The 15,063-nt window shown below is 43.1% G+C and overlaps 1 protein-coding gene across 2 annotated transcripts in view; it reads right to left on the bottom strand.

Moving 5' to 3' along the window:
- The window catches only part of VRK2 (VRK serine/threonine kinase 2), a 35,712-nt gene extending 24,326 nt beyond the window's left edge, over positions 1-11,386 (bottom strand). The window contains exons 1-6 of one of the 2 annotated variants that reach the window (XM_027728181.2): positions 11,171-11,386; positions 10,890-11,030; positions 1,389-1,444; positions 830-899; positions 408-495; positions 162-270 (exon numbers count right to left, since the gene is read on the bottom strand). In XM_027728181.2, the coding sequence (XP_027583982.1) occupies positions 162-270; positions 408-495; positions 830-899; positions 1,389-1,444; positions 10,890-11,025 (459 nt within the window). In that variant the 5' untranslated portion in view covers positions 11,026-11,030; positions 11,171-11,386. The remainder of the gene's footprint in view (positions 1-161; positions 271-407; positions 496-829; positions 900-1,388; positions 1,445-10,889; positions 11,031-11,170) is intronic. The other variant, XM_027728179.2, reaches the window with a different exon arrangement.
- Between the last annotated feature and the right edge of the window lie 3,677 nt (positions 11,387-15,063).

Raw genomic sequence — 15,063 nt, 5'->3', positions numbered from 1 at the left:
CTTGATTTTCTACTAAATACTCACTTTATTTTAAAAAATATGAAAAATAAGAAAATACAGTGTTTACACTTGTTGAATTCTAACCTCAAGAGCCTAAAGGAACTGTATTAGAAAGATAATTCTCTAGCAGAACTCAGCAATCTCCTCTCTTCTGTACGTACCATTCGTGCCCCAAGTTGCAGAACAGTCTCCTTCTTAAATCTGCTCCCACAGTCTTGAAAGATTCTCTGCAGGTCTTCCCCCAGTCTCTCCATGACCATGAATCTATAACTACCAGGACACATATAAAAGGGAGGAAGCCTTTTAGACAAAACTGCAAGTTTGTGCCAGATTGAAAGGACTTAATCTCCATTTTTGAAAATGGATCTTCAGTCAATTTGAGGCTTAATTACAATTTGTCTTATTACCTTTTTCCTTTGTACTCAGCCAAGCCTGATCCCCAAAACACTGGAATTCCTAAACATCTTATTTTTTTGAGATTCATCCATTTTCTTACTGCAATAATAAGATAACAGGGGGTTAGAGGTAGCTGGGGAACTTCAGGTTTGGTGTTTGTTCTGTTCCAAGGCTGGGCTGTCTCTGGAGTCCATTCATTGTTGTGCACATAATAAATTTGGCTCCTGTTCTCCCTTCAGATCAGAAAGAACAAGGATAACACCCAAGTAACAGAACGACAGCAATCTAGAAATCCTGCAGCACCAACTAGGATTGGTTCAGTGGATATGAAATGAGTTGGCTGGGAAGCTCTAAAGCAACAGTTCTTATTAGAAGTAGTCAAACCCAAACTTGTCCTTAAATCCACCTGAATCAGAAGTGATACATTACTTACTGTGCTCTTGTTTTGCAGCCCTCTGGTAAAATTTCAGCTCAGAAAATAAGGGGCCATTTTCAAGATATTCCTGTTGAGAAATAAATAAACTTGGTGTCATCAAAGGCATTAGAAAGACAACAATTTCTAAAGCAAAGCACGTAAGAAATTCCTAGAGGATGAAATCCCTTTTCCCCCCACATCCATGCCATCTGAAATGTAATTTTAATAAGTAGCTAAAAAGAAAAGTTGTTTGGCAACACATTTTCATAAACAACACAGATTCTTTCAGGCATTATTTAAGACACTATTTTCAGAAATACTGTAGATCAGGTGTGTTTAAGATCTAATTTTCCTTACTAAACTGTTAAGAGCTGCAATCAAGGAAAGGAAAGAATCATGTCCAGGAAATACTGTGTGTCATGGAAATGCCAAATATATCCCCAAGTGGGAAAGTATGTTAAAAAAAAAAAAAAGCCACAAGCATGCAATGCAGACCCAATGCTGCAAATAAGGAGAGATAATTAAGAGAAAGAACTGCATGCAAGTTAATAATTTAGAAATGAGAGCTAAACATTACCACTTTAATTACATGAACTGCATCATCTTGTACAGGAACACGAGTATGAGGGGATGCTGCAAAGGAAGAAAGAGATGGAGATCAGGCTGTGTGCAACAAAATATCATTGCAAACAAAGACTGTGCTCACACTAAGGCAACCAAAAAGATACACAGCATTCTGTCTGAATTCCTGCTTTTAAAGGTCAGAGCTTTGCCAAGTTCAAAGCAAATAAAACTAAAACAACACCCAGAGAGAAGTTTTAATCAACAAGTAGAGAAGCGATTTTAACCCACATTTTCAGGAGCCTCTCCCTGGCTGTTAATTAAGGAGTAAGCAGGATGTCCTTCCTCACTGCAGCTTTGCACCACAGTGAGGATTCCATTGTAACAGACTCTGTTTAAGTCGTTCCAGTCAGTTGGAAAACCTCTGTATTTGGCTGTTGTCAATCCACTGTCGTGACAAAGACACCCCTTAGAAGTTGTGAGCTCCACACACTCCAGCCAGGATTGTCAGCTCTCCTCCCTTCCACAGTCATTTGGCCCCAGAGGTGTGATTTCTGTGCTGACATTATTCAGACAGTGGCCTAAGCTGGGGACAGCACAGCCACCGCCTCCTCGAGGGGAGCGAGGGATTGTGCTCTCGGAGCAGTGGGGATTTCAAACCAATAATTGACCACAGGTGCCAATTACAGCCCAGGAGACAGAACCTCCCTGCACAGACAATGCAATCCTATTTTCTTCTGACCCTGAGAGAGCCATCAGTTCCCTCTGATACTACTGAAGCCACATGGAGCTACACTGGGATTAAAATTTAATGAGACTAAATCATCTTTTAGAATCATCACTGAACAAAACTAAAAAGAATACAGTTCCCGGGAAATAAGTGTCCCTTTCAAACTCCTTGTAATGATCAAATACCAACAACAGTCCAGGTGTGAAACACTTCAGCTGGGAGCACATGCAAAACCAGACCACTTTTATCCACATAATAAAATCAAGTAAACTTGGATCTAATCAAACCACCCAAGCTTACTTTTTTTTGATGGTCAGGGCATAAAAATATTTTTCCAATGATCAGACTCCTTCAGCTGCCATCTCCCTTCGCTTCTATTCAGCATCTGGGTTGAATTTGGCACTGTACACACTCCAAACACCAACAGGGTCCCCACTGCCTTCTGTTTGGCACTTCCCCACCTGAATGAAAACATCCTAAAACAGTAGCTCTGGAAGGTGTGAACCATCCATAGACTCAGACAAGTAGCAAGCATGTTCAGGGCACAGATTAAAACTACACCAGGAAGGAAGTTTTGGTAAACTTTGTTCCTACCATATTGTTGTACTGAACTAGGAACTAGGGAACAGGCACTTATATCTTTACCTTTCTTTGCCACATGTAGACTGTGTGTTAACAGCTGAAGACATCAGTTTAAAGGAGCACATCCCATGTGTTTTCATTGCATTCAACAACACCACATTCCCCAAAGAGAATCAGATGTGCTCCCTCACTGACACAGACCAGAGCAGAACCTCTGTATAAACGTGTTTTAGCACCAAGTTACTTAACAGAGCTTTGATAGATATAGAGCAGTATCAAATTTAAATGAATTTGAAAGAGTCTGATCTAACTTCCCTGTAGACTTCTTGACATTTTCTAGAGAGGCCTCATTGCTGGTAATGTGGAACAGGCAGCAGCAGCTGCCAGGGTAATGAAGAAGAGCAATTAACAGGAGGCAGCCCAGCAAAGGGGCCTGACCCCCACGGTTCTTACACTGGGCCACAGTGATGCTTTTTGGAGTCACACTGAAAGAACATCCTCGAGAAAAATCAACCCAAAACTAACTGGCAATTGTTACAATGTGAAAAGGGAGAACAGTCAGACAAAGCTCAACAGGATCCCAAACGGGTGCCCCACAAAATGAGTTACACAACATTCAAACCTACAAGAGCAGAAATGGTATTTTACTGCACATACATGAAACAAGGCACAGCATTCCCCAGGAACAACACTCTAAACTTCTTACCCAGGCAGTGCTTAACCAATCCATCTCATACACACAGACAAGCAGTAGTGTGCACTGCATACCTTTTGTCACATCAGTAAAATGAACTGTTCGGATCTCAGGCAGCAACACTTCAGCCACAGCTCAGAAAAGAGACAGACTATTTTTCTGTCCATAAACAAACATAAATGGTTTTTAAAAAATTGTCTCATTACTATGTATAGTTACTTAACAGACTGGAAAGGCTCCCAAGGTTTAACAAACAGTCTGATTACATACCTCATAGCCCACCGCCACATACTCTCCTGCGAGTTTAGCTCCTGGTTAATTACTGCACACCCGTAATTAGCCATGTGCTCGCCTCGTTCTGTGTGGTGGCACATGGCTATTTATAATATTACAATCAGTGAAATGCCAGACTGCAGGACAGTGAGCACGGGCTCCGCAGGAGGCTGTGCTGACAGGCAGGAGGGCTCTGATGGCATAGAAGGACTAGATGGGGAGATTATGTGTGCAAAAAATCCTAGAGCAGCTTAGCAAGTGTGAGAGTTCCCCGTTTCTGTTGGTTTTATCAGCTAGACGTGGGGGCACAATCAAAACCACCGTCTGCATAACTGCTGACTGGGAACACTGGTGCCAGGTGAAGCTGTGGAGGGGGCTGTGGCTGTTTCCACCTCATGCCAAGAGGGGTCTCACAAAACATTTGCAGAGGGCACGGCTCTGCCTTCCCTTCCTCCCTTCCATCCCACAATCACAGCCAGCTACACAAATTTAAAATGCCCCCTGAAATAAAGCAGTGCAGCAAGATCCACATCCTTGGCCATCATTTCCAACTGCTGAGCCTGCACGACACAGCAAATAACCTACCTCCAGTTATCCCATGTCCAGGATTCCCTGGCCTCGTCCAGGCACAGCAGTTTTGGTCTTATCACCCATTTAAATCGTGGATTTCATCCGTTTTGTTGCCACCACCTTAATTAAGGTGGCTTTCTAAATGTTAACAAGACACAGTAACAAAAGGGTGTTTGTAGATGAGCTGCATTTCCTCCAACCACCCAGCACAATTGCAGCCCGACAGAGCAACTGTGCCAGCTCCATTTGCCAGTTCAAACGTGCTTGTTGTAGTTTTAGCAGTTAATTTGTGGCAGCCACATTTGGAATATGGTGAAATATTTTCAATGGCTCTCACAGAACCAGTTTTGTTGACAAAGTTTACACAGTGGAAAAGAAAACAGCGTTGGTTTGGCAGTTTGGAAGAACATCCCCACTCCTGTCCACAGCTGGTGTCTTTGCCACTGCTGGATATTTTCAGGATATATTTGTTTGGGAAACATGAATAAAACTATTTTCATTAGTTCTGGGGTTGCTAGTATTTTATTTTTGCTTTGTTCCATTCATTAGCTGATCCTGAAGAGCGATTCACCAGCTTAGTTTTTGCAGAAATAGAAACAAATCTCAAAAATACCCCATTCTGGAGTTACAGGCGACCTATCAAAAAAGCTGGGAAAATTCAGACCCCGTTTAAGTCAAGCCAAGAGTTGTTAAATTTAATGGGTAACAAACAGGGTGGAAGTGTTGCTAACAATAAAATAGATAAAATAGAGTGTTATCTAACAATAAAAAAGGATCCAAGTTGCAGCAATAGAATTACTAAGAACAAAATGCACACAAGTAAATAAAAAGTAGCATTTAACACATCACTATTTCCTGCATGAGGAGGGTACTAAGATAAAATATTTAAAGGCAAACAAATCACATTGTTTCCCCCTCTCTGACATTGCAATATCCAATATTTCCCAAGAATTGAAACATTCAGTCCTTGAAGGGTGTTTAAACTCCACTTTTAATGCAGCCCAAAGAAGATCTGCTTCTCTGTTACTTTATAGCTGCATCATCATTTCCTGGACAGGCTCTTTTCTGAGCAGTGTTTCTGAACAGGTTTTATTCTGGATTCTTCTCCCAGGAAGCTTTATAAATGTAGAGTTTTATTATACAAACTACACAGACATAGCTCTCCATACCCTGCTTGTGGAGCCGTCTTCCACAAGACCCAACCAAACTGATTTTGGGAGAAAATCGTGTTCAACTGCTAAACTGTTTTGCAGATTACTCCAAATGCCTCCCAGTTCAGAGCATTCAGCACTGGTAGGAAATTTCAGAACGTTTCTGACTCATGTTTCTGGGAAACCTCAATCTTGACTCAGCAGAGCCAAAGTTTTGTATTGCACAGCAACGAAGCCACTGTTTGACTTTCAAAGTTAACTCCCCTGAGCTGGGATAGGTGTGACACATCCTTTAACCCCAGGCAGAACAGCTCTGCATGCTCTGCTCTTACAGCACTCTCACATGGGAGTCCAGGCCTCTAATATTTAAAACTTGACGCACAAACTGTTTTCTGGCAAGGTTTTGCTCCAGCCCATCTGCTTGTCTGACATGGTGCCCACTCAGAAGATCCTATGCCAGTTCCAGCAGGGTCCAGGTGCCAAAGGCAGCTGAAGGAGTGCCCTCCATAAGGCAACAGGTTCCCTCCAAAGCTTCTCCTGCTCAAAAAAACACCCCACACTGATCAAAGAAATAAAACAGAGAGGTCAAACCTGCTCTCTTGACTTTCTAGTATTAGTCAGCAAAGCAGGGTCCAAGTCCCTCTCAGAACTCTCCAAAGCTGGACTAAGAAGAGCACAACAGCTCCCAGATCACAGGCCACTCATAGGGAAAAAACCCCAACACCTCACGTGGCAGAACACTGCAGTGGAGCAGGAACAATCTCTGCACGCTTTGGAACAGGCTTTAGAATATTGCATGAAAATGAGTTACACTTGCAGCGTTGAGACTTGTAGCTCACAGAGGACCCAAACAAAAGAAAGGGGGAAGATTCAAAGGGAAGCAGCCATCACCAGCTGAAGGAAGGAGTATTTTGTCTTTAACAGGTGGTGCAGGCTGGTCCTGCACCCTGTGCTCAGCCCTAAGTACCCCCCGAGTAAGCAAAATCAGGATAAATTTATAATTTGTCTGCCTACAGACAGTGTGAAAAATTAGGTAATCTGCTTGCAATATCTGTATTTGTATAGTTTAATATTAGTGACTAGACACAAACACTCCTTCCTGAAGTGCTGTTTGCCTGCTCACAAACTTATTTTCGCATTAAGGTTCACAATGAGACCTTTGATGAAATGCATTTTAACATCTGAGGGTTAAGAAAAATCCATCCCTAACCTGAGTTACCTGCCAGTGCTTTTAATTACAGAACTTTGCCATTAATATTCTTCTTTCCATTGAGCTAATAAAAATCGTGCTGAATTTATATCTTTTGGTAACATCTTTACTGCATTTTTAATTCATTTGCTTCACTCTAATAAATATTTTCAGTGAAGTTAATTTAAGCAAACTGCTGAAGTACTTTGTTTCTCCAGAAACAATTGCTAAAGCCAGCTTCCCAAGCAAACCAAGCAATGAACAGTAGGACAAGGACAGAGTGTGCTTCTGTCAATGTTTCTCTTCCTCTACACATGTACACCCCCACTCAAAGCTATACAAACTATCCATGGAAATTAGTGGATTTGAAATAGAAACAAACTGTCTTTCAATCTCTCAGCCTGATTCCCAGAACAGCCAGGGCAGAATGTACTATGATGAACACCATCTAACAACCCCCTGTGTATATAAATATAAAAAAAATACATTTTTTGCAGAACCACCAGTTTCCATGAGAAGGAAGCCTGCAAGGAGAGAGTGCTGCCTACAGCAGGTTCCACTGTGACAGAGGAATCTTAACAAAACATTGTGTGACCTTTCTGCATTTAAATTTTCAGTCCAAATTGTGCATTAATAGAGTGCTTGCAGCAGGACTAGAGAATGATTTATATAAAGACTGCTGTTAATTACTGACTGTGACAAATGAGAGAACGTAAGGCTCCTCAACTCTTGGTTCATTTTCCAGTGTGCTGCCACTGTACTCCACAGAGCTACAAACCAGTTGTGAGACCACCAACACGTCATGTTCTACCTCAGCTGCTCTTCCCTCTGCTCCCCCTTATCCAAGGGACAACAGTTCTGAGGTGCCTGAAACCAAATCAACACCAGTTACATACATACAATAAAACTTCTCATGTACAATGGGGTAGCTAATTCCTGTTGATGATCCATATTGTTCTTGCTATGACAAAAGCAATGCTTCTGAGATCTAGAACATCTCTGACAGGATTTTTGTTGCCTTTGTCAGCAACTGGGAGGGATCAGTATTTGTAATCCTTCTGCTGCTGGATTTGCTCTGGCTGAGGTGAAAATGCAAAGGGAATCCAAGGGAAGGAACAGGTCGACAAAGAAATAAACAAGTTGGCACAGACTGGAAAGAGAAAGAATAATCAGAAAACATTTGTGAGGCAGGACAGAACCTGCAGACAGTGGTAACTTCCACGCACATGGGACTATTTACATCCTGGGTCTCGGGGTCAGTAAAGGGCTTTGAGCAGCTCTGATTTAGTGCACAGAACCTTCCTCCACAGAATGCAGCCCTTGTAAATATATTTTGCAGAGATACTGTAAAATTCCCCAAGAACGTTGTTATGGATTAATGGAGTATGGAATAGTCTTAATGGGAAATTAAGCTATAACAACGCACATCAAAATCTTTACACTGCCACTGTAAAAATACTTATTAAAAGATATAGCTGGCAAAGTTAACCTTTACTTTCATAAAAGGGCTGTGCTCTTCATTCCTGGCAGGCAATCGAACCTGCCTCCACTCTCCTGTCTGCCCAGCTCTCCACAGCTCTTTCTGGGTTATCTTACCCCTGAAAGTTAGTGCTTCTCTCACAACCTGCACCAAAAATTAGTCTGAACAGCACAGAGGAGGTGTCTCTCAGCACCAAGCATCCCTATCTTAAAGGTTTGTCATCTACTTCACATCCCTTGGCTGTCAAAGACAGCTGAACTGTTTTGTAGCATCAAGCCCCCAAAAGCTACTGAATGGTATGATTTATATTATATAAACACATATCAGATATCAAGAGGTGGACAAAGAAAGACAACTTCACTCAGTGTCAATACTTATGGATAAAATGTTGTCCATTTCCTCTTTAATTGTAGGATGAGCTACAAGGGGAACTGAGCCTTCAGGTAATGCTACAGGTAACATTCACTGTCCCTACTGACAGAAGAGATTAAACAAACACAAATACAATTACAAAAGTGGCAGCTGCATTTCCTCAGCCATTCTGTCACTCCTGAAAACACACAGAACACCAAGGGTCCCAGGCTGGATTCTCCTTCTGAACTAATCCACTGACTGCTTTCCACCTCAGTTCAGTGGGAGCCAAACTGCAACACACACCACAATACATGAAATCACCTCAGTGGTCTGTGGGATCAGGCAGAAAACTCATCAAATCTACATGGAACTGACTGAATCTCACGTGCTAAACCACCCACAAGGTCCAGTGTGACCTGACTGCAGCAGAAAATGACAGAGCTGTATCCCAAGTGATTCAGGAACATCATGTTATTTGGTTTATTACTCTTGGAGAACTACACCCACTTTGACCTTGCTTTCTGCACTGCACCCCCAGTTCCCTCAGACCCTTCTGTGGGAGACTTCTGCAAGTTTCCAACTTCCTTTCCTTTATCCTTGAATGGCAATATCCAGAGACACTTTAACTTCACTTATTATCTCATGCTAAGGCCTATTTTCTGTGGTTACATCTAATATATGTTCTATGCACAGCACCTCTCAAAGTAACCAACTAATGTTTCAAAGAAGGTCATAAAAAGATAACAGATACCAAAAGGAAAAAGAATGTAAATATTCTAACAGTGCCCTATCTTTTGACTCCTCTGTATCTGCACTTAGCTGAAACCCCCATGGTTCCCACTGGTTCCATCTGCAGAGCAGTGAGATGTGTGTGACCTACAGGAATTCCAGAGGAAACCAAACCAGAAACTCCTCTACAGGAACCTCTCAGATGTGCTCCAACTACTAACAGTGACATCAGGATTCAAACCAATTCCTTCAGCCTCAAACCATGCACTTGGTGAGGCAATTCAGTGCAGCAGGCCACACCAAATCCAGCCCAAAGTAAAACAAGCCCTAGATTTCAGTAAAGGGGAGCTGTAGGGCCATACCCACTGATGGCTGCCATGTCCTCATTCCCTGCTTACACCAAACTACTCACAAGCACACACACAGCCTTAGTTTTCTCCAGGTTCCTCAGTGACTGAGTTTACTCTGTGGAAAAGCAGAAGCAGTGGAATTTAGATCATTACTGAAACTGCTTTGCTCTGTTTGCACAAGCATTTGGTGGAACAAAGTGCCAGACTACTCCTTTTTCCCCCCCTAGAAAGTTTCTTTACCCAAACCTGAAGCCCAGGTGCAACCTCAGTCCAGATGCACAGGTACTCTCCCATGGTTCACCCTCCTGTAGTTTACAGCCACATGTTAATAGCTGGAAGAACAGCACAACTGGGAAGCCCTTTTCACAAGCAGCATCTGGGAGACAATCACAACTGTATTTTCCATGGCAGAAACACACAAAAAGGAGAAGCTTAAACAAAGAGGATATAGCTGATTTATGCATAAAAGGAAGTTGGTTTGTGTATAGGAGTGACTTGCTTATGAAGTTTTAAGCTTTAATATTCCTAATAGAGTTAATATTACTCTAACTTAAATAGATCATGTTTGGCTCCAGGGACAACGTACTGAACTGCTTCTAGGTAATTCTTTACCGCTGTCTCAATACTAGCTCAATTTATTTCAAGTTCAATTTTGACAAGTTTAAGTCCTGAACAGTCACTGTGGACGAGTTTGTATATGCAATGAAAAAAAACCCCAAACCGCCAAACTCATAATATTGCCTTGAACACAGGATTTGCTCTTTCAGAGAGCCCAGCAACAGTAATATGCATTATACAGTCTCCAGTGACCCAGAATGCTTTACAAACCGCCTTTCAGAACTACTCACTCCTCATAAAGCACAATCTCACTGAACTGCAGCAGCTGCTTCTGAAGAAAACACAGAAGCATATCTAGGCCAGAGCAAATAAAGAACAGCATTTCCACCTCTGGTGAAAAGGTTTGAATTTAGGGGCAACACCCAGCTAACTACTGTTCCTGTTACATACCTTGGATGTTTGCTTGGCCAGAAAACAACATTTCCAACAGCCAAAAACTGAAAGAGTGCTACAGAGCATGAGACTGGCCTAAGCCCAAAGCAGTGCCTAACAAAAGCAACTTTTTCTTTTGAAAGCATCACCTGACAGTGCTCTTTGACAGCAGCACCGTGATTGCCCCACCCAAGATCCATAGAGCAGTGCACTAGAATAACCAGAAACTGAGCGGGACAGCCCGTGGAGAACACGCTGCACCATCAGCAGGAACGGAACAGGAACAGCAGGGAAAATACTCAGGAAGCCACACTTCAGCAATGATCACCACCAGCATGTAAACAACAGTAACTTTTAAAATCCTTTCTGCTTTATCCAGCTCAGAAAGTTACAAGTCACCCTCTTAATTACCACCGCTTTTTTACCTAAATAGATCAGGCCAAATCCTCCCTGGCCGATCTGACTGCCCAGCCTCCAGGTTTTTCCTTCGGTGTCTTTCAGGATCATGTCTTTAGGGAGAGGGACTGGCAGCTTGCCTTTGCCGGGACCCTTGGGCGGCATCGTACCTTGAGAGGGGGAGAAAACGAAAGAGAAAGTAGGTTGAGAAAAAGTTGCCAGAAGATGCACTCTACCCCGGTGGGCTTTGCCCGCAGAGCGCAGCAGGGGCGCGAGGCGCTGCCCCTCAGTCCCGCTCCCCCTCACGCACCTCTGCAGAGCGCCCTCGGCTTCCCGCCGCCGCCGGCCGCAAACTTCCCGGCCGGGAACTTCCGCAGCAGCAGCAGGAGGAGGAGCGGGCGACGGGATGCCGTGTTCCTGCGGGGAAACCCTGGGCGGGGAGCGGGGCAGGGCCGGGACACCCCCAGGCCAGCCCCGGCCGGGACGGGACTCCCGCCGTCGCCTCAGGGCCCTCAGCGGGGCGGGGCGCGCGCCATTTCCCGCCTCCCCTCAGCCCGCCCGTGAGGCGCCAATACCGCCCTCGCCTTAGGGCGACGGAGCTACGGGGATATGGAGGCAGCAGAAGGAGCTGCTTGTTGGGAGTCAGAGCAGTGGGGAGATGGAGCGGGGAGTTGGACCTGGGAGTTGGGAGACGGAACAACAGGGGGACAGGGGACGGAGCAGCGAGATGGCGCCCTCGAAGCCGCGTCAGTCCCTAGGCGCTCCGGCTCCTCGCCTCAGGGAGGTGATGGAGGACGGAGATGGCACCTGCCAAGCTGCCTCAGCCCCAGGGGCTCCGGCTTCTCGCCTCAGGGGTGAGGAAAAGGGAGATGGAGAAGGGAGATGGGAGATTGGAGACAGAGCAGGAGAGGGAGTAGACGGATAGGCCACGCAAAGCCGCCTCAGCCTCGGGTGCTCCAGCTCTCCAGCTTTTTTAATCTGGGCTTTGCAAGTTAGAAACTTTTTCTTTCTTTCTTTTCTTTTTTTTTTTTTTTTTTTTTTTAAGTTACTTGGTGCTTAGTGAAGTAGGTGATCAAACTGTTTCCTGACTGAGGTAAAAGAAGTACCTCAGCTCACAGGGGTTTTGAGGTGCAGCAAAACCCTTCAGGAGGTGCAGTGAAGTCACAGAGCTGACATGGTGCCACCCCTCAGGCCACTTCGATTTTACCTCAGAATCTTCCTGGCAGAGGACAGGGATCACAATTTACACACAGAAACACAGGTACCCCAAAACAGCACAGGGAAGGGGCAATGGCCACCTCAGGTGGGTCAGCCAGTGCTCCAGGAGACATACATCTGACCCAGGGGTGGATCAGCCCCATCACCTTGGCAATAAAGGACACAGTGAAGTGGGGTTTAATTCCCCAAGATCCCAGGGAGACAAGCCGCCATCTTGAGCACAAGCCGCCATTTTGTGTCAGCTTTGCTTTATTGTCAGGGCCCGTTCCCCCACGTGGAGCTCACTGGGGGCCACCACAACATAGTGACAAGTCCTTTTGAGAGAAAAAAAAAAAAAGAGAGGTTTAAAACTTAAACTTCTAAGTCATTTTTTAAAAAGAAAAGTTTTTTAAAAAGTTCCAGAATAATCAAAATCCAGAACGTCTTCAGCAACCCCATAATTTGCAGGTGAACTTAAAAGTAGTGACACAGATTATGACTGCAAAGTCTGTGTTGCTATCAGTACATTAAGCCTTAATGTAACAACCTTTTCTGCTTCGTCAGTCTTGCAGGCTTTGTGGTTTTATCATCAGTGAAAGGACCAGCTCAAAAATTGCCAGCAGAAAGCTCGGCCATAAAGGGGACAAATTCAAGATTGCCATAAAGCATTTCATAGGGTTTCCCCTTTTAGCAACAGCTGTCAAAACAGACTGTAAGAGAGTGGTGTTGGGGTTGTTTTGTTTATTTAAAAGAAACAAACAACTACAGATGCCCAGTCCAGCATCAAAGAAACCTTCACCACTTATGGAGAGAATTCACACTTTTATTCAATTTGAGCAGTGCTTGGGGTACCTGTTACCTGGGGTGAAACCACTATTCTGCCAGGGGTGAAGAATATTTTCAGAAGTAAATTGTCTCTAAATACTTGCCTGGGAATCAGAGGATAAGCCTCTGTTTAAGGAAACAGCTTTTTTTGCTCAGCTATTGCAAAGAGGTGTACACATGATTAAACTGAAACGAAAGTGTACTGGGGATCTTCCTGCTTCCGAGTTTTTTTCACTGCCCACAAAATTTCACCAGAATAAGAAAGTAAAACAAATCAGATGTGGTTTATTTTGTCATCCAGACATCTAGCAGATACCAGTGATAGTATTACATTGCAAGCAGACATCTACATTGTTACGTATCTCAAGACAGTTTGCTGTTGGTTTGTTTTTTTTTTTTGATCCAGGAGAAAACACCATAAATTAAAAGACTCAAAATTTGTAGAAATTGTATAGAGAAAAAAAATAGGATGAGTATGAATGAATAGTAAGAGACATGATCCTAAAGAAACAGAACTGATTAGATATTCCTATTTTTGTTTTATTTGTAAGTATGTTAGAACTGGAATTGCCTTTTGTCCCCACAAAATCACTGAGAATACTTTAACATCAGCAAATTAGTAGGACACATTGATTTAATGAGAGGTTGGGGCTCAATGCAAAACTTCCCAGCTTGTAAATATGAGTTGTTTTGAGCTCATTTAGCTCTTTTTATTCATGAGCAAGATCACAAAAGAAGAAAACAAGTTCATGCAGTTCTGAGGAATAATGAAGTAATCAAAAAAAGGCTATTTCAAAAATAGCCATTATAAGCTAATAGCTAAACTAAAAGTAAAAATAGGTGCACAGGGGTCCATTTAGTTGCTAATGGATACAGTAGCATAATGCAATCTGTTACTGGTTTTGAAAACTGAAGTCTTTATCTATATTAATATTGTCCAGAAAGTTCTTTTCTTCCATTTTAGGCAACAAGACCACATGACATCCCTTTGACTCCCACAACACACACCTGCAGAGGTAGTTAAGGTTTTTAAATAAAAGTTTTCTTGTCCTGGTAAAAGACACTGCAAATTTACAGCTTCAACTTCATCCAGATGGAAGAATACCTGAAGCCTGAGCCATCCTTGATAACTTGCAGCTCCTTCACAGCTCACACAGTGTAACATTCTGTCGTACAAAAGGGTTCAAGGTATGTATGCTACAAGTCATGGAAAATAACTGTGGGGTTGTTGGATTGTTTGGACTTTGTTTGGGTTTGTTTTTTTTTTTTTTTTTGAAAGAAAATAGGTATGAAGGTAAAGATTTTCAAGCTTTTATCATTCATTACAAGAGTTTAAAACCCTTACAGGCAATTGCACAGGAATGCAATAGAGACTAATAATACCACTCATTCAAAAAAAAATACTAAAAAGAAAAGTTTCCTTCACATACCAGGCCACTCCCGAAGAATCAGTTTATTATTTAAATCCAGATCTTTATTAATAAATAACAGTAACTAGTAGGCCCACAAAAAGTATTACGCAAATGTTACTAGCAAATATTTTACAAGTCCATTTTGGACACTGTAAAACACAAAATTCCCACATACATGTTTTTAAAAATCAACATCCCCGAGGCTTTACCTGAGAAAGGCTCTAACCAGATTAGAAGTTGATAGCAGGCCCTTTGGCCCTATAAATAGAACATCCCTGTGTCTGTGGGTGGGACTAAGGAATCCTCTTTTCCTGTTGGGCTGAACTGGACAGAAGGCTTTTTTCTCCTGCCCTGCCCTGCTCAGCAGGGCATTAGCAACCCTCCCAAAAAACGTGAGCCTCATTTAGGCACCTTAAAGCCTCTGTTGCCTTCGAAGTTGCTACAAATTAGCAAATTAGGTGATGTAGGGGGCAAGAAGGGCCAAAATAATTACAGATACCAGGGTGGTTTTTTTGCTTGGTTTTGTTTCTTTCAGGAAAGCCTAGTTATTACAGAAGCAATTTCCCTTCAAGGTCATACAGCCACCACTACTGCCAGACTCAAGAATCCTTACAGGAGAAAGGTGTGTATTCCAATAAGAGTGAAAGTGTACAAATCCTACCAGTATCAACCAAAAATGCTGTCAGATTGCTGTTATTTGACTTCCAGTTGGCACATTGCTGCAAGCAGCTGAAGGCCACAGGCCCTGCCCTGGAGGATTTATCCTGGG

The sequence above is a fragment of the Pipra filicauda genome, unplaced genomic scaffold, assembly GCF_003945595.2.
Source record: "Pipra filicauda isolate LSUMZ 115617 unplaced genomic scaffold, ASM394559v2 scaffold118_size2161507_pilon, whole genome shotgun sequence".
Lineage (NCBI taxonomy): Eukaryota > Metazoa > Chordata > Aves > Passeriformes > Pipridae > Pipra > Pipra filicauda.
The sequence above is the reverse complement of the archived record's forward strand: the minus strand, read 5'-3'. Positions and strand labels throughout refer to the sequence as shown.